The sequence below is a fragment of the Ictalurus punctatus genome, chromosome 3, assembly GCF_001660625.3.
Source record: "Ictalurus punctatus breed USDA103 chromosome 3, Coco_2.0, whole genome shotgun sequence".
Lineage (NCBI taxonomy): Eukaryota > Metazoa > Chordata > Actinopteri > Siluriformes > Ictaluridae > Ictalurus > Ictalurus punctatus.
This window is the reverse complement of record NC_030418.2, coordinates 869233-893422: the sequence shown is the minus strand read 5'-3', so window position 1 is coordinate 893422 and position 24190 is coordinate 869233. Positions and strand designations below refer to the sequence as shown.

The following is a 24190-nucleotide window of genomic DNA, read 5'->3' as shown; positions in this document are numbered from 1 at the left end:
TGGACTCATCAGAGAATACAGAGAAACTGGTTCAGTGTGTGTGTGTGTGTGTGTAGGGGTATGTGGGTGTATTCTATATTTTTTTTCTGTATGTTATACCTAAACTCACATAGAGCTGACTCGGTTGCCATGGAGATATCAGATATCAGCTGATAGTCAAAGCTCTGATATCGGAATCATTAAGCAACTCCCCATCTGATTGCGCTTTTCCAAATCCGAACCCGGGAATATCGGCGATTACGCAGTTTTTCGTAGGGACCGACATCTCGCATTGTTAATAAAGGAGATACATGTGTGTGTAAAAGAGTGTTTCGGGTGAAATAAAATCCGTCAGTCTGCGTTTGACTTGGCGAACATTCGTCAAGTTAACATCAAGTAGCTATATTTATGAGGGACGTCACTGAAAAATTCGGACGGGAAAAGAAAAGGGGTCAGGACCAGCCAAATATTTGACCAAAGTAAACGCATTAAAAGTGTGGAGTACAAGTCGAATCCAGACGCAGGATTAATGTTGAAACATTGTTAGGTGATAACAGGATGTTGCGTGAACAGGATATCGCCATCACATTAACGATCCCTCAGAGTATTTGTGTGTGTATGTGTATGTGTATGTGTGTGTGTGTGTGTGTGTGTGTGTGTGTGTGAATAAGTAATAAAAGTGCAGTGCTGAGACACACTGGTGTGTTTACGCCACACGCGTTGACGCGTTCTTCGGTGGCCTTGCTGCTCAGCGTCAAACCAGAGCCACACCGTCGAGCCAAGCATCCCGATAATAACTCAGAGATGAGCGTCGAGACGCGGGCCAGGAGATGCATCTACTCACGGCCGTGGAATGCAGCAGTGAAAATATCTTTTGACGAATCGCTCTTTCCTGAAGTGTATTCTCCGATGACTCAGAAATGTGCTCAGGACGAATCGGCAGTTAACACGTTTTACGCAACGTTCAGATGTGACAAAGTCTTTCTGGAATTGCTCGGGTAAAGAAAAACACTTTCCACAGTTTACGCCGCGTGTAGTCGGATCGGCCGAGACACGTTTGGCATCCGACGTTTGCAGCTTTCTATCTCGCTGGAGCTACGAGGCTAACGTAGCTAACGGATGCCTTTGCATGAACGTCCTGTCATTTTGAACAGCATTCAAATGTCGGAATTTGTTTCGACTTCCAAAACGTTTAAGTTTTTGCTAGCTAGTGTAACGTATGTGATTCGGCAGCTAATCCTAGCCATATAGCTTATATTCTGCTTTTTTATGAGAGCTAATGTAAAGAAAGGGTCCAGTTGTGTTTTTATCTAAGCTAAGAGGGAAGTGATTAGTCAGTGTTCTGGGGACGATGACGCATATTAAAGGAGACACTGCAGAGGCTCAGAGTTCAGTTAAAATTTTCAATGGGAACAGGAACAGGAACAGGAAAACCTCACCAAAATATTACCGCGATGGAAGATTAGCCTGCTAATGATTAGATGATTAATCATTTAATCCTCTTTCAAAGAGAACTGATTAAAGGCTCAAAGGCCTGACCTCCTGTGTGTATGTGTGTGTGTGTGTGTGTGTGTGTGTGTGTGTGTGTGTGTGTGTGTGTGTGTGTGTGTGGTGTTTTGTGTGTATATTGCTAAATTGACATGAGTGGAGTGTTAACTCCTCAGCAGGATGAAGGACCTGAAGAGAAAAGTGGATGGTGGATGTAGAGACGAGCCGAGAAGCCGAGTGTGTGGGAGAGAACAGATCTCGCACTCTAACTCTGTGCCATTTATAGCCTTTGTCCCTTTCTGGTTTATCTCATTGTAGGAGATAGCGGTCGGTGTTTGTGTGTGTGTGTGTGTGTGTGTGTGTGTGTGTGTGTGTGTGTGTGTGTGTGTGTGTGTGTTGTTACTGGGAACATGTTGGAAAATTGTCCCTACCTCCTGATAGCACGCATGCACGCACACACACACACACACACACACACACACACACACACACACACACACACACACGTGTGTGTGCGCCCTGTGCACAAATAGTGTCTCAGTGACATCATACAGCTAGTGTGTTAATTGTCCGTTAACGTCCTGGAAAAATGAACAACAACAAGTCAAGAACACAAAAATAATATTTTGCTATAAATGCCACTGAAAACGTGGGCCGTTTTACAACAGAGAGTTGCTTACAAGTATTTTAAAAAATATAGAAAGCTGAAAAACTGCAACTTCAAGGCTCAGTATCTTAAATAGAAATTTATTTCATCATTTCAAAGTCTTAAGCTAATGTTTTGGTTATTAACTGCGGTGTCCTGACAGCTCTGCTATAGCTTTAGACAGTACAGCAAACTGTGGTAAAAGTTGCTAAACAGACATGGAGCTTGCTGTGGTAAAATATGCTAATCAGACATGGAGCTGGCTGTGGTAAAATATGCTAATCAGACTTGGAGCTGGCTGTGGTAAAAGATGCTAATCAGACATGGAGCTAATTGTGGTAAAAGATGCTAATCAGACATGGAGCTGGCTGTGGTAAAATATGCTAATCAGACATAGAGCTGGCTGTGGTAAAAGATGCTAATCAGACATGGAGCTGGCTGTGGTAAAAGATGCTAATCAGACATAGAGCTGGCTGTGGTAAAAGATGCTAATCAGACATGGTGCTTGCTGTGGTAAAAGATGCTAATCAGACATGGAGCTAATTGTGGTAAAAGATGCTAATCAGACTTGGTGCTAGCTGTGGTAAAAGATGCTAATCAGACATAGAGCTGGCTGTGGTAAAAGATGCTAATCAGACATGGAGCTTGCTGTGGTAAAAGATGCTAATCAGACATGGAGCTAGCTGTGGTAAAAGATGCTAATCAGACATAGAGCTGGCTGTGGTAAAAGATGCTAATCAGACTTGGTGCTTGCTGTGGTAAAAGATGCTAATCAGACATAGAGCTGGCTGTGGTAAAAGATGCTAATCAGACATGGAGCTAATTGTGGTAAAAGATGCTAATCAGACTTGGTGCTAACTGTAGTAAAAGATGCTAATGGAATTAGCTAGCTCGTTATGCTAGTCAGTTTGTTATTCACCACAGGAACTAACCACATTAACATATGTTTAAATTCTTCTCTCTTTTTTTTCAAATTGTGAAGCAAAATATATAGTGGAAAGGAGCTAGCCTATATAATTTCTTCTCCTCTCTCTCTCTCTCTCTCTCTCTCTCTCTCTCTCTCATGCACACACTACTGTACCCTCATTTATTTAGTCATTAACTGAAGCTGATTATTCCGTTATCCAGTATAATGCGCTTGTTTGGCTGCTATACAAGTCGCTTTATACGCACCGCTCGCTTGTGTAAAGTGTGTGTGTGTGTGTGTGTGTGTGTGTGTGTGTGTGTGTGTGTTGGTAAGGTTGGTGTGATTTGAAGTCCAATGTGATATTGTTTTGTAAAAATCAAAAGCAGTTCAGCACAAAAACTCTTACAAGCTAGCAATATTAGCACAAACCTCTATGTTAAAACTGTTCTACATTCTTAAAGCTAAGAGTTCTTTTACACTCTAGTGGTGTTTCTATCCATGTTACGAAGCTAGCAATTAGCCAGTACGCTAGAAACGAGCGGTCTCCAAGGTTTGTTTATGGTTTAAAATGCCGACGGGTGTAAACCGGGACATGGAGTATCGATTTTGTTGAAGCCGAGAGATAAAACGTTACCGCAAGGACAGTAGTGTTAAATTGTAATATCACCACATGGCCGGTGAAAGAGAAGTGTTTGTGTTTTATCATCCCGAGTTGTGATGGTGTTAAAATGGTCGTGTTAGCTATTAGATTAGCAGCTTTCCAGAGGATGAGGTGAGTGTTTTGTTTTTTTTTTACGTCTGATGGAGACGCAGGAGGCAACAACGAGCCCCGGAGCGAAGGTCAGTTTCAGCAGAGGGTCAATGATTAACCTGGGGGAAGAAGAAAAATTGAGTCTGTCATTTTCCTGTCAGCACAATGTGTTGCGTATCACGTAGAGATGAGTTCCCACAATCACAAAACCACTTCCCCTGAGTTAGGGATGTACGATACGGCAAAATTATCATATCACGATACTTGAAGATATCGTAGCGATACAGGACATGCACCATGATGTTGAGACCTTGAGAGAATTGTTTTGTTTTGTTTTTTTTTGCCAAAAATGAGTTAACATTATAAATATTTTATATAGGTTCCGCTGAAGCTGTGGGAGCTTTTACACCAATATACTGACTAAAAATATCATAAATAAAAAAAAAAAAAGAGAGAAAAACAATGCAATCTGAGGGGTTAAAGAAGCTCCAGCAAAACAGTGTGATATTGTAGATCAGGAACAGTAAATATACATAATATGCTAATGTATACCTGGTACGATGATAACCCTGCGTTTACGCATTTTCTACACAAGTACGCGACACCTGAGCTGCGATTTCAGTGACTTTTGAAATAAGATTGTAGTCCTGATGTATCTTCAGTTCTGTTTGACGCACAAAAACGTAAGAAAAACTCATAACTGTGGTTTGATCTTGCCATATACGACCTCTCTTTGAATGTGTATAGAGATGCTAGAAAGATAAGTAAAGCCTGGAAGGAACGTAGCTAGTACAGTTAGCTTTGTCTTGCTAACCTAATCTGCGAACACAGCTGTTACGAAGCCGAGCACGCAACGTAAAAACGGAGAACCGATTTTCCGGAGTGTATCTGATCGAGGCAGGCAGCAGCAGTTGGGAGGACTGCACTAACACTCAGGAGGTGTTGCTGCTGTGGAGCTCGGGGATAATCTCGCCGCAGGCTGGAATGCTGATGACTCCTTATCTCTGTTTCTACTCCCTTGTGGATTTTCTGCTCGAAGCAGAGAGAGAGTCGACCTGGCACGCTGCTCCAGTTCCTCCGTCCCTCCTCGTAGACGCTAGCCAGTTTAGTCCGTTAGAACAGAGCGAGGTGGTCTCGGTTCGCTTCCACCTGAACTCTAGCGATGTGACTCTGAAGCGACTCGACTGCAGGAAGTCGATCCAATCCGCCGAGGTAGACGTGAGCTGCTAAACTGAGACAGAGGGCAGAGCTGTATTTGGACAAGGTTTGTGCGATATGTGAAAAATATCGTATCGCGATACTTACGATACGCCTCATGCATCACACCTTGGAATTTGAATTCTTCTTTTTTTTTTGCCAAGTTTGAAACATGGTATTTATGTTACGGGTGGGCGATTTGGCAAGAATATCATACAATGTGCACCACGATATTTAAGATTGCGAGCAGCAAGGCAAAATCAAGTAAACTCCGCAAATATTCGGAGGAGCGTGCAATTTTTCAAAATAATCACAGATTTTCCGCAGATTCGGGCCCGAGACACGTCGTGTGACGTCTTCACGATGCGCGTTCAGCCAAAGTCCTCTTCGATTCACGTGCGTCGTTTACCAACAAACATCACCGTGAAAGGGCGTGGGAAACTATTTCATGCGATCGCGATTTCGCCAACTTTTGCAAACTTTCGAAAAAATCCGCAGCAAAATCCCGCATTTTTGGCCGCATCGATCACGGGAAAAAATTCTGCGAAATCCTGTGCGGACCGATTTAGCAGCGTTGTGTGTAACAATAAAAACACTTCTTGATACTTGTTTAATGTCTGCAAAAATGAATTATTTAGCACTGAAGGAGATTTTTTTTTTTTTTTCTTTTCAATAATAAAAAAATGAATATTTTACTATTTGTTTCCAATCTGTTTCTAATTTTAGTGGAAAAAAAACAACGTTTTAAAAATGTTTTGTGAGAAAAGTTTGTATTATAACCATATCAATATTACATCATCATATCAGCCAGCCCTTCCGTTTAATAACTAAACCGTTACAAAGCTTTCATAGTTCAAAGATTATTATTATTATTAATAATAATAATAATAATAATAATAAAATCTGTAATAATTATAAAACGGTAATTAATAATAATTAATAAACCGATAATTAATAATGCAATTTTATTGTGTAATAGAACGCAATGTTGTAGCAATTTCACTTTATCATGAAACTAACTGAGAATATTAAGTTGACCTATATATAATTTATAAATGTGTTTTTATGATTGTGGAATGTAGTGATTAATCGCGATCACCACAGATCATTTTGATTAGCTTAAAGAATTATAATATTTAGTCTCACATTGCAGGTTCTGGAAGGATTTCCATTTTGTGGTGTTTTTAAAAAAAAAAAAAAACAAACAAAACATTTTTTTAATTGATGTAATTGTATGTGATGGAAAAAAAAATCTCAGAAATAAATATTTGTGTATTTATTGTGTTGTCGTTCTTGGTTGCTCTGAGCCATTAAATCTGCACTGTAGAGTAGCACAGAGCAGCAGCTAGTTGGGATGATGATGATGATGATGATGTAGGGAGGACCTGTGTGTGTGTGTGTGTGTGTGTGTGTGTGTGTGTGTGTGTGTGTGTGTGTGTGTGTGTGTGTTTGATGCATTTGCGGTAAGTGTCAGCTTGTCAGCAGGATGAAGGATGTGTGTGTGTGTGTGTGTGTGTGTGTGTGTGTGTGTGTGTGTGCACGCGTCTGTTTTGTTCCCTGTAGTGAATCAGTGCAGGTGGATGTAGAGAGACGAGCCGAGGAGCTGTGTGTGGGAGTGAAAAGATATTTTGCTCACTCTCTCTCTCCCTAAAACACACACACACACACACACACACACACACGTGCACACACACTTTAACATCTTCCCTACTGCAGCGTTCCTGATTCCACATGACAGGAATTTGATTGTTTTTAAGGAATAATCTGGTGAGTGAAACGTCATTAATCACACGGGGCAGTTTGGTTCCGTTTCCTCCTGGTGTTAAAGGAAAGGCGTCGTAGGCAGCGGACGATCCCCGGGATGAGCGCTGCGCACGCTGCGCACACTGCGCACACTGCGGGACTGAATCTGTACTCATGTCAACTGGAGCTGCGCAGTAGCGTGATCAGTGATGTCACAGTACACTTTTCTGAGATAGTACAGGCGTCGCGGTGTTTTTTAGTGTGAATGTTTAAGTTATAAACTTTAAACAGAAATCACTTCATTAGTTGTTAGAGTTTTGAATATTTCTCATTAGATATATTTTTTACAGAGTTATATATATATATATATATATATATATATATATATATATATATATATATATATATATATATATATATATATATATATATATATTTTTTTTTTCCTTTCAGTCTTCAGTGTTTTGTCGTATTTATTTACATTTTAATTGACTTATTTATATTTACACTTTTTTTTAAAAAAAAAACAACAAAACTCAGAACTGTTGATTTCCTGGCAAATTTGTCAGCAAACTTAAATACCGTGATACATTTAATGTATCATAGAAACGTCTGCAAGTATCGTGATACCCCTAATATAAACGTCATTTATTTTATCACCGTTAATCATTTTTTATGGTCATATCGGACACCCGCAATGTAAACTACATTATCATGTGTACTTTGGGCCGCACGTCCGACCCGACTCCAGCTGCATGATGCTAGAGACGGACCGATAGTGGGTTTTACCGATAACCGAGTCGGTCGGTATCTACCTGCCGACAACCCATTCATCGACCGATAGTCTTTAACACGGACACTGAATGAAAACATGGCGCTCAAAGTAAAATCTTACTGAACGTTATTACAGAAATAAACTACTGACTGTACCGTGTACTGTACTCTTTTAAATGAAATAAATATATCAATATTAACATACGTATAAATCAACTATTAATAGATATTAAAGTCGATGAAAGATCTATACATTCAAACTGAACCGAAAACTAACTCTCCAAACAGCAACCGAAAATAGAGATGTCCAAAATGAATCAAACACCTGAAATAACGCCACAAAATTAGCCAGCGATCATATTTATTTCTCCTCTAGAGGGCGCTCTACGCTTCGTAGCTCTTCGTAGCTCTAGTGGAAAAACTAAAGAAGCCAGCATGCCGTCTGATCTGATCTGAAGAGCAAGCGGTCCAATCTAATCCTTAACGATATTAAAGGTGAAATCGGGATGAATGTCAGGGAAATTATCTGATTATTTAATTCGCCCCCGGGTAAATTTAGTGCTTAATCATATTCAGCTCGCAGTGAAGTGTGTGTGTGTGTGTGTGTGTGTCTCTCTCTCACGCTGTGTCTTGTGTCGAATGAGCTGAATAAGCGTTTCTCACTGAACCATGACGGTTCTGTTGAGCTCGGAGGAGTGAAAGTGCTGAGCTGCGTGTGCGAGACTTTACAGACTGAGCTGTAGATCACTCTGTGAATAAAAGAGTGTCTTACTGTGCAGTTTCTCTCTCCGTGTGTGTGTGTGTGTGTGTGTGGCACAGACACAGATTTGATCATGGACTGTTGGCGTGATATCGACCTTGGTAAAGCAGGTATAGCTCAGGGGCGGGGAATGGGCTCGCTAACGATCCACACACCGTGCGCTGTTGACATCAGGTTCCGTCTCGGACGCTCCAGAACAGAAATCCTGGCTTTGGACGACTCGCTACAAGAAATTCGATGCTTTGGGGTCTAAATTCAGCAAAATATGACAGGAATATAATAGCGTAATAGTTACAGGATCCATGTCGTTAATCACAAGTTGCTTAAAAATGCAAAGTATTGGCGGGAAAAAACGAGGGGAAATGAATCGATCGATACAACGTAGTGTCGGGCGTGGGCGTGGCCTGTTTGAACTTTCCATGAGAAATGGTACTAGCTGTACGTGTCTTCTAAAGCTAGCTGGTTCCACACATCAAATGTTCCCACCACGGACATTTTAACCCAGTGTTGGCTTTCTGTACACAGCGTATTAGCCACAAAATCTCGTGTGTGTGTGTGTGTGTGTGTGTGTGTGTGTGTGTGTGTGTGTGTGTGTTGCAGCAGGAGTAAATTAGCGTAATTAAAGTCTTCATGCTAATTAAATTAGTGGTGATGGTGTAAAGCTGCAGGACCTCAGGATCATTAATGATGAATGACATCTCGAAGATCAGCAGCTGTGTGTCGAGCAAAACATCCCGCAAACGCTCTGTGTGTGTGTGTGTGTGTGTGTGTGTGTGTGTGTATTGATTTGTAATATTACTGTTACTATCGTTTTCACTTCTCATCGGCTAATCTCACGATGCGCTCGAGGCTTCGTACATCATCACGTTTAGCACATTTGCTAATTGCTAAGTCTCAGTCCGGGTTAAAAAAAAAACAAACCCCACCTCCGAGACACTTTAATCAGAGTTCGCTTTCTTTTAATTCTGTTCGTGTTTGAAAGAATTTTCTTTTTGCGTCACATTTAGAACGTTTCTGCGTTTTCGCTGGCGGTTTGTTAGCGAGCCTAAACGTCACGATGCGTGTTGCGCGTTGTAGAAATGTCTTGGAGTATCGTGAGATGATATCATGAGATGATATGACACAAACACACACACACACATACCCTCACACAGTCTCTCATTCACTCTCTCTCTCACACACACACACACACACACACACACACACACACACACACACACACACACAGTGTTTGTTGTCCCTGCTCCATTTAATCCATTAAGGAGACAGGAGTGCAGGATGGACTGAGATTAGATAGACTGATTGACAAATAGCTTGATGTGTGTGTGTGTGTGTGTGCGTGTGTGTGTGTGTGTGTGTGTGTGTGTGTGTGTCTCTCCCTATCTTTCACTGTACCTTTGTGACTTTTCCCTGATGCACATCTCTGTGGAACATTAATCTGGTCAATTAATCTGTAATAAACGAGTGAAGAGGGAAATTACATGTTGCTGCGCTTCTGATACGACTTGGAGATGGACAGAGGGATGGACAGGGAGATAGATAGAGGGATGGACAGGGAGATAGATAGAGGGATGGACAGGGAGATGGACAGAGGGATGGACACGGAGATGGACAGGGAGATAGATAGAGGGATGGACAGAGGCATGGACGGGGAATGAACAGGGGGATGGGCAGGGGGATGGACAGAGGTATGGATAGGGAGATGTATAGAGGGATGGACAGGGAGATGGACACGGAGATGGACAGGGAGATAGATAGAGGGATGGACAGAGGCATGGACGGGGAATGAACAGGGGGATGGACAGGGAGATGGACGGGGGATGGACAGAGAGATGAAGGGAACAGGGATGAGTGTTCTATTTATAGACGCGGAACTCTATAACTAATAATTACTTCCTGCGACTTCAGATACTTACATCCACCCACCAGTTTCCCCTTCTCTCCCTCTCTCTCTCTCTCTCTCTCTCTCTCTCTCTCTCTCTCTCTCTCTCTCTCTCTCTCTCTCTGTCTTTCTTGCTGTTTCTCTCTGTTTTTCTGTCTCTTTTCTTTCTCTCTCTCTCTCTTTCTGTGCCTCTCTATCCCTCTCCATCTTTCTCCATCTTTTTTTTCCTCTTTGTCCCCCTTCTCTATTCCTTCTCTCTCTCTCTTTACTTTTTTTTCTCTCTATTCTTTTTCTCTCTATGTTCTTATTCTTTCTCTCCTTTCTACCTTGTTTCATTTCTTCTTACAGCTTCTCCTATCTTTTTCTATGCTCTATTTTTGCTATTCCCTCTTTCCTCCTCTCCTTTATACCTTTTTATTTTTCCTCCATCTTTCCGTCCTTCCACCACAGTTCTCGCTCTTTTTTCTGACTCTCCTCCTCCCCCCATTCTCTTTATCTCCCTTCCCCCTCACTCCCTCATTCCCTCACTTATTGTGTGTGTGTGTGTGTGTGTGTGAGCAGTAGGGAGAAACACTGCCTTATAAGGTGCTGTGATAGTGGCCTTGTCCATTTTTACACACACACACACACACACACACACACACACACACACACATCGTTCCTCCTCTCGCCCTCTCGTCCTCCTCACAGAAAAGCAGCAACTTTCTCTCGCTCTCAGACACACCCTCGACCACTCGCTCACTCGCTCACTCGCTCACTTCCCCTTAAAGAGAAACCGACAGGAAACTAAACTAATAAAACCCCTCGAAGTATAAAATTCCGATTAATCAGGAACTTTTAAAGTCTTCATGTATTTATCCACAGTTTCTCCCCTTCCATGTAAAGTGGGCGGGGCTAATATTGGGTAAAGCTCGAGTAAGCTTCGAACTAGCCAATCACAGCGCTCGTCCCGCCTTCAGATCTTAAAGCAGTGAAAACAGTAACCTGGCGAGCGGAAGTCAGCATGCTGAGTGAAAGATAACAAAGGAAGTCAAATTAGGAAGAAAAAATATGACTTTATTTAACACGTGAACATATTTTTTAAAATTAATTAAGGAGACGCAGGAAAAATGTGGTGACTGGTTTAAAAATGTGGGGTTTGGTAGTTTGAGTCACAGTTGTGGTAGTGTGAATTCCTGTGTTTAGTTTTTTGCTGTTTTGAATTGAAGTGTTTGACTTTCAGTATTTTCAGTTATGGTATTTTGAGGAGAGGTGTTTTTAACTTTCAGTACTTCGACTCGCCGGACTTCGAGTCGCCGTACTTCGAGTCGGTGGGTTTTGAGTTGCAGTACTTTAAGTCGCCGGGTTTCGAGTCGCCGGGTTTTGAATCGCTGTACTTTGAGTCGCCGGGTTTCGAGTCGCCGAGTTTTGAGTCGCCGTACTTTGAGGTGCCAGGTTTTGAGTCGCCGGGTTTTGAGTCGCTGTACTTCGAGTCGCCGGGTTTCGAGTCGCCGGGTTTCGAGTCGCCGGGTTTCGAGTCGCCGGGTTTCGAGTCGCCGTACTTTGAGGTGCCAGGTTTTGAGTCGCCGGGTTTTGAGTCGCGGGTTTCGAGTCGCCGGGTTTTGAGTCGCTGGGTTTTGAGTTGCTGTACTTCAAGTCGCGGGTTTCGAGTCGCTGGGTTTCGAGTCGCCGGGTTTCGAGTCGCGGGTTTCGAGTCGCCGGGTTTCGAGTCGCCGGGTTTCGAGTCGCCTGGTTTCGAGTCGCCTGGTTTCGAGTCGCAGGGTTTCGAGTCGCTGGGTTTCGAGTTGCCGTACTTCGAGTCGGTGGGTTTTGAGTCGCTGTACTTCGAGTCGGTGGGTTTTGAGTCGCTGTACTTTGAGTCACCGGGTTTTGAGTCGCTGTACTTTGAGTCGCTGGGTTTTGAGTCGCTGTACTTTGCCCCGTTTAGTGTTTTGGTATTTTCACGTTGCAGCATTTAGAGTTTCAGTATTTTGAGTTGTGGTGGTGTTCGATGTGCTGTAGATTCCTTGCTTTTGACCATCCTTTGCTCTGCTTTTTGATCTTGAAAGCCTCACTTCACTCAGACGCCAGCTATAAACCTGCACTTTACAGCTCAGCACGCTAATGTATTAGTTACTTCACCGATATCCCGGCGCCGTGTCAGTCCCAGCCCTAACAGTATTTAATTATTACTTCTTTATCGATCCAGATGTTTTTCCAGCAGACTGAGTTGTAAAAAATCTTCGGAACACTTGACCTCTCTCTGGATAATGCAGCTTGCACAATTTATATGATGAGCTTTTATATTTAATGAGGTCTGTGTAAGTGAGGAGCTGAAACAAGTGTGTGTGATTTGGGGGGGGGGGGGGGGGGGGGGGGGGGGGGGGGGGGGAGAGAGAGAGAGAGAGAGAGAGAACTGATGATGATGGTTGATATGAGACATCAGTGTTAACACCTCTGTCTGAGTGTGGGACGATTTAGCACATTGTGTAACCGTGTGTGTGTGTGTGTGTGTGTGTGTGTGTGTGTGTGTGTGTGTGTGTGTGTGTGTGTGGAGACACTGCGAGTGACTCATGCTGTACTCTGTGAATAAGTGTGGAGTTGAAAAGTGCTCTGACATTGTTCCGTCATTTGTTTATCATCTGTCCATCCTTCCATTTTTTATTATTTTTTTCCTCCACCCACAGCTCATGATGTAATACGTGATGATGGACAGCGTCAAATCCTGTGAACTGACCTATGATTATTCAGGAGGGGAGGACCTGTGATGCGTTTTTGAAAATGACGAAGATTTTCACGTACGTCGTGAATCACAGACCCCCTCGAGTGTCGAAATGGAGTTCTGATGAGTTATGATGTTGTGCAACAGTACACACACTCTTTCTGAGATTTCCTTTGTAATGCGTGAAGCAGTTCTTCTCTTTTCCTTACCCGCTCCCCGCTCCCTTCCACGCTAGCGTTACGGCCCCTGTCGCCGTCATCGCCGCTTACGGTTATACCTGACGTCTGTGGTTATGTACCAGGTTCATTGAGCACCGTAAGCGTGCTAGTTTTCTAAACGTGACCCGTGACGGCTTCAGGAGCAGATCCTACCTCTGCGGTATCCAATCGCGTACATGTATGTAAATTAGCTGCAGGAAACCCGGTAAGAAACGGTACGTTTACGCCGATCTGCGTAGCTTTTTCATCTGGTCCGTGACCCGATGACTCGGCTTGTTCGAACACCAAAGATCCGATGTGAGAAACGAAGTTTAAACATGATGGGATGGAGAAGCGCTGAATTTCCGATGAATTTTATAACGCGGTTTTTGGACGTAAACGCCAGACCACCGTTTTGGAAGAGGACCGTGGATCGTGTCTCTGGACCGCTCCCGGGCTCGGAAACCTCCCGGGGCAAACGCGAGCGTGAAGCGACGCCGCGCGTAATAAAATCGTCATGTCGGGATGACTCGCGAGATTATATAGTAAAGGCGTCTCGGTCGTAGGCGTCGATCTGAAGGAAGCGCTCGTGCGACGCCGTAAAGATTTTCTGCCACTTTTTGTGTGACGGCGCTGACGCTCTGTCGGGACTCGGGCGAGGAACGTTTCCGTGGGAGCGGCCCGGCGGTGACGTGACAGAGTCTCGGTGCTCGTTAAAGCAGCTGCTGAGGGATTTTCAGCCCGAGCATCAACAGCGCGAGCGGTCGGAGAACTGAGCCGCTTCTGGATTATCGGTGTAGTGCCGGGTGATACGGCGGCGGAATACCGACACTGCGGTGTCACGATACGCTTTTCTCCGATATCACGGCTATCACCGTAGCGATTGAAATCAGCCAGTTAGATGCTAAAGTTTTGTGTATTTTTGAATATTTAAATTGGTTGTTGTTGTTGCTGCTTTTCAGTGCTGCTTTTATGTAGCGTCTACGAGCACTGTTTTCTATTATTTCTTCTTTATTATTATTATTATTATTATTATTCATTATTTAATGTGTACAGACCTCAATTATGTAAAAGCGTCTAAATATAACGATGCGTATCATCTACGCGTTGTGGAAATGTCTCGTACGGTATCGTGCACCCTTAATGTAAATGTTAATTTGATTTAATTCTTAAATCGTTTCAGTTCTTTTTTTATTGGGGGGGGGGGACAACAAACCTCAGAACTTTATAATTCCCAGGTCTTGATATAGCGCATGTCATCGTGTCTGTATCGTGGAAGCATCTTTAAATCTCCTGATGTGAAATTTTCGCCATATCGCAACGTCATATTGTTGTTGTTGTTGTTGTTGTTGTTGTTGTTGTTGTTTTTAAATGTCTTTATGTAATTATTTAATTAGTTCTTCCATCTTTTTAAGCTTAAACATATAAATCAACTCCACAGTTGTACCTGTCATACAGCTCACTTTGTAGGTGTAGAATTATTAGCTGCCTTCCATCTGATGCTGTGTGCAAAGTATCGGCACCCTTTACACAGTCCGTCATTGGAGGGAGGGGGGGCGGGGACCCCACCAGTTTCACACAAACAAAAGCACATATGATGGTTGGTTTGTTTGTTTGTTTGTTTGTTTGTTTTAGTCCCAGGCCAGGAATCGTGAATTTGTTGGATTATGAGATGGATCTCGGTTATCAGCGCTGATGCGGCCTGTCTGAAAACCAGGACTTGGTGTATTTTCCCCGATTAAGAACAGAACAAAATGTCGTGTTGTGATTGTGTAACGTTGTGTTGGAGCGGTGCTGGTGTCGGATGGAGATTTTAGGCTTTAGAGTTCCTCTCTCGCTCGCTCCCTCTCTTCCCCCTTCCCTCCCTCCCTCCTTCGCTCTGCCTGTTGTTTCTCCACGTAATCATTCCAGCTGCTATTTTTAAGCGTGGAATCTGGTATAAAGTGTTGGGTTTGGGTCGTGCCTTTTATAGCTGTGGTGCACTGGTGGGGTTTCTGCCCGTAGCAGGAGCAGCTCCTTTTCCATTAACAGCTGATTACATTTATTCAGCTCCAACAGAAGGGACGTTACGTTTCGGGTACAGAGGGGTGCAGTACGGGCGAAAATATCACCTCGCCGTACTTTAAGACCGGTCCAGTCTAAATGGACATTGGGACATCTGGGTGAAGGGAGCGATGCAGCGGCGCTTTAATGCTTTCGTCCGTCCAGCCGTTCACTGTCCTGAAACAGATCAGGTTCCAGCGTTTTTAACTCTGATGCTGATACCGGCGTCGACGCCATGGCGCTCGTCATCTCGTACATCGCTGACTGGCCGAGCCGAGTCTCCGCCGTCGTATAAAAGGTCACGTAATTGTCGTGATATGAAATTTTAATATCAGCTCTAAACACACGCACACACGGACTGTGGGAGGTGAATATACAGTCATGTGAAAAAATAAGTACACCCCATGGAAACTGTTGCCCTTTTTTTAATTATTTATTTATTTATTTATTTTTACATATTTGGACCAGCAGACATGTGATCCTCTTTGAGGCAGCGCCTATTAATAAAGTTGATACACTTGAACAAAACCACAAGGAAAAATAGCTTTATTTTTAGTCATTTACTCAGCAGAAATAGCAATAGATGTGATGTTCTTCTGCGGATAAAGTAAGTACACCCTTGGCCTCAGAAGCTAGCATCGCCCCCTTAAGCAGAAATATCTTCTCGTAGGCGTTTTGCATGATCATCCGTCAGGCGTTTTGGAATTTTTGACCGCTCTCCCATGCAATATTCGTTCGTCCGCAAGATGTTTGAAGGTTTCCTTGCATGTTCTGCCCGTTTCAAATCCCCCCCCACAACATTTCAACGGGATTCGATTCCAGGCTTTGACCAGGCCGTTCCATAACCCTCCGTTTCTTCTTTTTGAGCCGTTTGTTAGCGTGCTTAGGATCGTTCGTCCTGTTCAAAGGTCCACATTCAGACAGACGGCCTCACGTCATCGTCGAGCGCTCTTTGATATGATGCAGAGTTCATAGTTGAATCAATGAACGCAAGCTGTCCAGTCCCTGAGGCAGAGAAGCGACCCCAAACCATAACATCACCTCCACCGTGCTTCACAGTTGGTATGAGGTGCTTCTCCTGAAAAGCTGTCTTTGGTCTGCAGTAAACATGTCTGCTGTTACTGTAGCCAAACAACTCTATCTTTGATCCGTCTGTCCAGAGCACATTATTCCAAAAGGTCTGGTCTTTGCCTGTGTGCTCGTTGGCAAACTGCCGTAGTCTTGCGAAGGCTTTTTCCTGACACGCCTCCCACGCGGGTCAAATCTGTGCAGTCTCTTTCTGACTGTAGAAGCGCGCACTTTCACACCTACAGTTGCGAGACTTGCTCGCAGATCCTGTGATCAGATTTGGGGGTTCTTGGAGAATTCTGCTCTCGGGCTGAATTTGCCGGGACGAAATCTGCGCCGTTTATAGATGATTCTCCTCACAGTGGAATCATGCGTTTCGTATAATTTGGAGATCGTTTTAAATCCCTCACCAGACTCGTAAGCATCTACAAGCTTTGTTCTGAAGGCCTTACAGAGCTCTTGAGATCTTGGCATGATGACGGCACACACCTCAATAACCAGACACTAGATATGAGAGGGGAATAAATAAGACCGGTTCCACCTGCAGGTTCTAATCCCTGGAATCTTCAACACCCGATTCTAACTTCATGGATCTGAAGGTGTGATAAACGTAGGGATGTACTTACTTTTTCCATATGACTGATCAATTTTTTGTTCATTTAAATCTACAAAATGTTCATTTAAATGTGTCATTGGTAGAGTGTATCACCTTTTATTAATAGGCACTATTTCAAAGAGGATCAAATGTTTGCTCGTCCAAATATGAAAAAAAAAAATAATAAAAATCCAGTTTCCATGGGGTGTACTTATTTTTTTCACATGACTGTATTTATATCGGCCTGATGCGTTCTGCATTCTTTGTGTGTGTGTGCGCGTGTGCGCATAAACTCGCGTGAGTGTGAGGGGAGCCGGTTAAATACTTTTAAACACTTATAAGGCTGACTACTCAAACTCAGGTCTGTTGTGTCTGTTGTGGTTTACATACCAGACGAGATCGCCATGGAAACGCTTACTGGGGAAAACAGTCCAACACACACGCACACACATACATTCTCTCTCTCTCTCTCTCTCTCTCTCTCTGTGTGTGTGTCACATTGATTACAGTCCTCATTTCACTGTTCGAACCCACTGTCCTAATACTGCATGTTGAACATACTATTTTAGCCATCCGGAAACACACACACACACACACACACACACACACACACAGGAAATAACACATTCCGCTCGAGACTCCAGAGAGTGTCATGGTGTTCTGTGCTTCCATCATTTCCTGTTTCACTGTCTTTTTGTAGGAATGAGATTTCACACACACACACACACACACACACACACACACACACAGTTTGTCTTGACCTTCCATTGACATAAATGATTGATTTAGATAATTAATGCTATGCTTTATCTTACACTAACGTAACCTTGACCCCCCCCCCCCCCCCACACACACACACGTGATGTTTCACGTTTAAAGGACCTGACTATTCAGGAGGTACTGATCCGATACTGAAGACCGCAGGACGGAAGCTGTACCCGAGTTAACGTCGGCACTTTCACATTAACGACGTTCCCATCCAGTCAAAACGTAAACGAGGGCGAGGATCCACTTTCTCTTCTCTCCGTCTCTTTCAGGATGCCATGAGCGCCGTGGTTCTAGATCTGAACTTTCCCGCCTTACGCAAAAACAAGAACATCGAGACCTTCTTGAACAGATGTGAGTATTGGTGTGAGCTGTGAAGTTGAGCAACATCTGGCCACTGTGCTTTTTACACACACACACACACACACACACACACACACACACGCATGCATTGGAAACGAGGAATTTTGGCAATCAGCTCTCGGTCATGCGAGCTGCGCCGTGTGTCGGAACACAAGCTAGCTAGCTAACTTTCATCTGTGTCCATGTTTAAAACTTTTCCTTCTCGATATTGTAATTATAAAGACATCATCTGTTTCAGTGTTTATAAATGTTTCTGCTGCACACACGCGTGAAACTCATAAACAACAAATTTGTCTTTTGATTTGTAAGTTTGATTTTTGAAGAATTTGCTAAAAACCCGGTTCGGCGTCGTGTCCTAATCATGTGACTAGAATTTTCAGTAATGTATTGATTTGACATTTGTTTATTTTGGCCTTGCGGGGTGCCAGAATGTATTTATTTTTATGTTATTTATATATATATATTTTTTTTTTCAGCAGCGAGTCATATTCGTATAATAATGGACTATTTTTAAGCTTTCAGACGAGACGAGGTTGATAATAATGTTTGTTTCTTTTCCTCCGAGTTAACGATATCAAAATGGCTGAGAAGTGTCCTGTATAATAAATGAGAAGCTTAAATCTCTCCCGAATGCTAAACGACCGTCTAAACCCCAACGCGCACCAGGACGGAGGAACGCTCGTACAGTAGTCGCTGCTCTTCTGTTTTATTTTGGTCCAGATTTGTCAGCTATAAGCTTTAAGGATACATCAGTGCGGTGTAAAATAAATAAATAAATCAATCAATCAAAACACACAAATAATAATCTCAAAATAAGGAAATATAAAAACGAAGGACGCGCTCTTAAATGTCGTTTAAAAAGCCGCAGAGACGTCCATCTGTGTCTCGGTTTAGTTTTGATAAATTCTCCATCCGTCCTGCATCCCACTTTCCCCCGTTGCCATGGCGACTAGTGTTATGCAGCGCAGTGGGAGAATGACTCAACGCTCCGACAACCGGGTGTGTATTTATTTATTAAATTCATTATTTATTTAGTGCAGAAGCATGCAGAGGCTTATTTGTGCTCGTGTTGGTCTGATATATATTTTTATATATATATATATATGTATATGTATGTGTGTGTGTGTGTGTGTGTGTGTGTGTATATATATTTTTTTACACAAATCAGTTGTCCATTGAGCAAGTAAATCAATTTGGAATAATTTTTAAGTAATAAACTCACAAATAACTCTCACTATTCAAGTGGTTAAATTGACAGGAAGAACACCGTCGCTAGGCAACTGGGAACATGGCAAGACTTCGTACAGCTCGTTTATTGTAACGGAGGCCAGGTTTAGCGAGCTAGTGCTTAGCTAGCGTGTTTGATGTCTTTAATACGGACAGTAAAGTGGAAACATCAAGATTTACCTCAGAGATGTTGGGAAAATATTAAGAACAGATTGAAATTACGCTGTAATTACACTTAGCATCAACCGCTAGTGTGTGTGTGTGTGTGTGTGTGTGTGTGTGTGTGTGTGCGTGCGTGTGTGCGCGCGTGCGTGTGCAGATGAGGCAGTAATGGGTGAGATCAGAGATCTGCAGATGAAGCCGGAGGACTTCGACAAGGTGAAGGTGATCGGCAGGGGAGCGTTCGGAGAGGTGCAGCTGGTAAGTATATATTTTGTCCTATGGTTAGATACTTTCAGGGGAATTAAAGTGTGAACATTGTTGTTGCATTAGTTTAAGAAAATTGTCGGAGCTAAAAAAAAATTCTTGGTGTTGTATGACAAGTGTTATTGCATCATTAGTAAACCAACCAGTCAGGTTCCAGTATGCAAATGAAGACCATGCAACACTGGATTACCAGGGGAGGGGCCATAGGCATGTCTAATTTGCATATTGGAGCCTGCTTGGCTTTAGATATGTTTAGACATGTGACGAGTATTATTGCATCTTTAATATAAGAGCCAGTCACGTCCCGGTATGCAAATGAAGGAAGGAGGGGTCATATGTGTTCCTAATTTACATATTCTGTATTTATTGTTTAGGTGCTTCTGTTACTTTGTCTGAATGAGAAAGTGTGTGTGTGTGTGTGTGTGTGTGTGTGTGTGTGTGTGTACAGGTGAGACACAAGGCATCTCAGAAGGTTTACGCCATGAAGTTGCTGAGTAAATTTGAGATGATCAAGCGCTCGGACTCTGCGTTTTTCTGGGAGGAGAGAGACATCATGGCATTCGCACACAGTCCCTGGGTTGTACAGGTCAGACACACACACCCACACACCCACACACACACACATTCTGAGATGTACACTTGTATGGTAAGAAACAACACACAAACACTACTAATGAACGTCCCCTCTCTCTCTCCCTCTCTCTCTCTCCCTCTCCCTCTCTCCCCCCAGCTGTGCTGTGCGTTTCAGGACGACAGGTTCCTCTACATGGTGATGGAGTACATGCCGGGCGGAGACCTCGTCAACCTCACTAGCACGTACGACGTTCCCGAGAAGTGGGCCAAGTTCTACACGGCGGAGGTAGTCATGGCTCTGGACGCAATCCATTCCATGGGCTTCATCCACCGAGACGTCAAGCCCGACAACATGCTGCTGGACCACAACGGCCACCTCAAACTCGCCGACTTCGGCACCTGCATGAAGATGGACTCGGTAAGGGGCTGTGTTCCAGATCATTCTGAGCGATACGATGGGCGCTGGAAGGACGACGCTGACCTCGGCTGGTCTCGCCGGTGTAGCGGCACACGGGCTGTGTTCCAAATCATCTCACGATCGTCAAGACGCCACTGGGGAGGGAACAAGGCGCTTTTTTTTTTTTAGTGCGCAGCTTGTACGTTAGCGCTTGTGAATGTAAAATAGTTACCCTAGGGGAGACTGGAAACAAGCACGAATCATAAAAATGGCAATTTGACGGGAAGAAGCCTTATTAGTGACGTGGTTATGGTTAATAGTGGTGGGAGTACACTTGAAGAACAGCTGGAACTTGCTTATTAGCTCTCGAGTTGTCCCCGAGATTAGGGACAAGGCCTGCGTCTGTGTATCCACAGCAGCAGGGGTCGTGTTCCAGATTAGTAAGATGGTTATGGTTAGCGTTCTGGCAAAGGAACACGGCCGGTTTGAGCATCTCTGTAGAACATCTTGTAATCGCTGACTTTGGCATGAAGGTTCACTTGGCTGAGAAGACATTTGGAACAGACCCATTTCAGATACACCTACACTTTTTTTGGGTGATAAATCCGGCTAAGGCTGTGTTTCAAATTCCTGAGATCTTTTTAGTGAACGTTCCGTTTTTTAAAAATTGTCTTTGCCTTGCTTTTTTAGGCTGTTTTTCGCTCAAACACTGTCCGCGCTGGCTACGTTTTTATTGAACTTGATCCGGGCCGGTTACGTTTAAGCTCATTTGATCTGAACCTCGTATCGGCTGTGTTTCATTTAAGCTTCGTTTTGCTGCAACGGGCCACGTTTCCTCGAGTTACCGCGCTTCGTCTGAGCTCACGTGCAAAATAGTCTGCACTTCTAGTTTCCTGCACGTTTTTAATAAAAATGTTTATTTAAAAAAATCTGTGCTGAATGAGTAAAGCGTAGGGTGAAAGGTCAGGGAGTTTAAGTCACCTCTGAGTGACCTGCTTGCAGTGTGTGTAGTTTTTTTCCCCTGTCTGCTGTCGCCACCTGGTGCAAAGACAGAGAATTACACCCAGCAAGAAACCCGGTGTGGCTTTGAGACAGACGATGAATTAGTTTATGGCTGAAATCCAGCATGATACCTAAAACGCCCTTATCCACATTTTTCTCTTAGTCAAATCCCCGTTTTCTTTTCAAGAGCCGTTTTTATTCCTCTCCCAGCTGGAGTAAAGCGTTGTAAATAATCCCGTTGAGGGATGGAGTCTACATCACAGTTAAACGCTTAGGAGCACAAGTTTCCTTTTTAAAACACAACATTTGACTTCCTTCAAATGAGATTCTTTCACCCGTAACATAACTTCATTCTGCTAGCCAGTTAGCACGCTAGCATGGCTCTGTACAGTGTTGAAATTGCTTCCTCTGCTGCATTTCAGACATTTTCCTAAAAGTTTTGTTTACGCATTTACTGTAAAGCTTACCGAATGTGCTTGACGACTCACAATCTTGCCGCTTCCTGCCTTTCATGCTTTTCTAGCTTTTTATTTGTTAGCTTTGCTGGCATTTCTGACAGGAGTATCCTGTTGACTAGCATAAAACACTCTCTGACTAGCTTTCTCTTGCTAATTGATGCGTTCTGTTGCCCTGCTAGCTCACGTTACTGCTTTAGAAATGCTTCCTAGCAAACACACTTCCACCTGCTACATTATACGCGTCGATTATTATCTCTGCTAGCATTTTTGACTGAAGTGTCTATGCTTCTGGCTAGCGTAGTCTCGCTTACTGCCGCCTTCTGTGGCGTTTTCGCGTGTTTTGATTCGCTAGCGTTTTTGACAGAGGCGTCAAAAACCAAACCGTTGTATGTACCGTATACAGCGTGCTGGGGGAAAAAAAGTGTGTTGTACTTGATTTTCAGACAGGCATGGTGCACTGTGACACGGCGGTGGGCACGCCCGACTACATCTCACCCGAGGTGCTAAAATCGCAGGGAGGAGACGGGTACTACGGGCGCGAGTGTGACTGGTGGTCTGTTGGAGTGTTTATTTTTGAGATGCTCGTAGGTAAGTTTTGGAGGTGGGGGTGGGGGGGTGGGGGGGGTCTAGGGGGTTGAGAACAAATCGGGCAGGGCGTCTTGTCGCATCCTCACTCTGCCTTCGTATGAATCTGTGATCGTGTGTGTGAAACAGGCGACACCCCGTTCTACGCCGACTCTCTGGTAGGGACCTACAGTAAAATCATGGACCATAAGAACTCGCTGAACTTCCCCGACGACGTCGAGATCTCGAAGGAGGCCAAAAACATCATCTGTGCGTTCCTGACGGACAGGTGAACGGCATCATGGGATTGTTCTTGTCTCTGTATTCCTCTTACCGCACAGCGAATAAAATGTTTTTTTTCATTTATTAAAGAACGACACTCGTTGTTTTTTGTTTATTGTCGTGTGAAGTTACAGCTTTACCCACCTCCGACACTGGAGACTCCTTCCGTGAATGTGAAACAAAGAGCTCCTTACTTATAACACCGTATTAACAAATAAAAAGTATGATGTTTCATTAATAGAAGATGTACTTTTATTGTTGTGAGATTCCTGTGGTGTAGGAGGAATAATAGCGTCCAGGATGTGCTGTTTAAAGGAAAACCAGTAGGTTAGAGTCATTTGTGTCATTTACGCGTGTGTGTTTTATCTCAGGGAGGTGCGTTTGGGACGGAATGGCATGGAGGAGATTAAGAGACACCCGTTCTTCAAAAACGACCAGTGGACCTTCGACACCATCCGAGACAGTGAGTCGCTCTTTACAGCAGCCGAGCTGGAGTTCCTAATGCGTTGACTGCATGCGCTACGCAAATATTCAGGCTTTCCATGTCAAACCGAGCGCTTGTGTTGTCGTCCGTGGTGCAGCCGCCGCCCCCGTCGTACCCGAGCTGAGCAGCGATATCGATACGAGTAATTTCGATGACATTGAGGATGATAAGGGCGACGTGGAGACGTTCCCTACACCTAAAGCCTTCGTAGGGAACCAGCTGCCCTTCGTGGGTTTCACGTATTTCAAGGAAGACCAGTAAGACTGTATTTACGTTTTCTCTCTCTCTCTCTCTCTCTCTTTCTCTAATAATCATAAATAATTTCTTTGGACATCTTTGGAATATTTTGTGTGTGAGTGTGTAGTGTCAATTCCTATGTTTGTGTTCATCTACAGGTTGTTAAATGCTTTCAACAGTTCATCAGAACGTCCCGCTTCTGTCAAAGGAGAGGTAACACGCACGCACACACACACACACACACACACACACACACACACACACACACACACACACTTTACCAACAACATAAACTTGCATGATCTATGATCTGACTGGATGAGTCTTAAATGACTCGAGTCATTTAAGTCCATTCGATTCGTCCAGCGAATCATCCGTGTTCGTTTCGTTTCACTCAAACGCAGACGTGTTCAGGCTTCGCTTTTGTGCAAAACGAATAAAACGGACAACAAACAGCTTGACGAATGTAAAAACAGCCAATAATCGGTGCCGTCGCTTAGAAAATGAATTTTTTTCCCCCACGCAAAGTTGAAGACCATCCCGGTTCTTTGAACTGACTCACTCAAATGATTCACTGACTTGTAGAGAAGCGAATCTCAGTTTTGTTTTAATATATATATAATGTTTATATAACGTAAATCAAATGTAATCAAGTAAACGTTCGATAAGCGTTGTCGAGCA

General features: G+C 43.6%; 1 protein-coding gene across 5 annotated transcripts in view; it reads left to right on the top strand.

Annotated features, from left to right (window-relative positions):
• Positions 1-24190, top strand: part of rock2a (rho-associated, coiled-coil containing protein kinase 2a) — a 50324-nt gene that overhangs the window by 3608 nt on the left and 22526 nt on the right. For all 5 annotated transcript variants that reach the window (XM_053679318.1, XM_053679319.1, XM_053679317.1 and 2 more), the window contains exons 2-10: positions 17769-17850; positions 19406-19506; positions 19961-20098; positions 20243-20503; positions 22386-22530; positions 22657-22795; positions 23160-23251; positions 23370-23529; positions 23668-23722. In XM_053679318.1, coding sequence (XP_053535293.1) covers positions 17769-17850; positions 19406-19506; positions 19961-20098; positions 20243-20503; positions 22386-22530; positions 22657-22795; positions 23160-23251; positions 23370-23529; positions 23668-23722 — 1173 coding nt within the window. The remainder of the gene's footprint in view (positions 1-17768; positions 17851-19405; positions 19507-19960; positions 20099-20242; positions 20504-22385; positions 22531-22656; positions 22796-23159; positions 23252-23369; positions 23530-23667; positions 23723-24190) is intronic.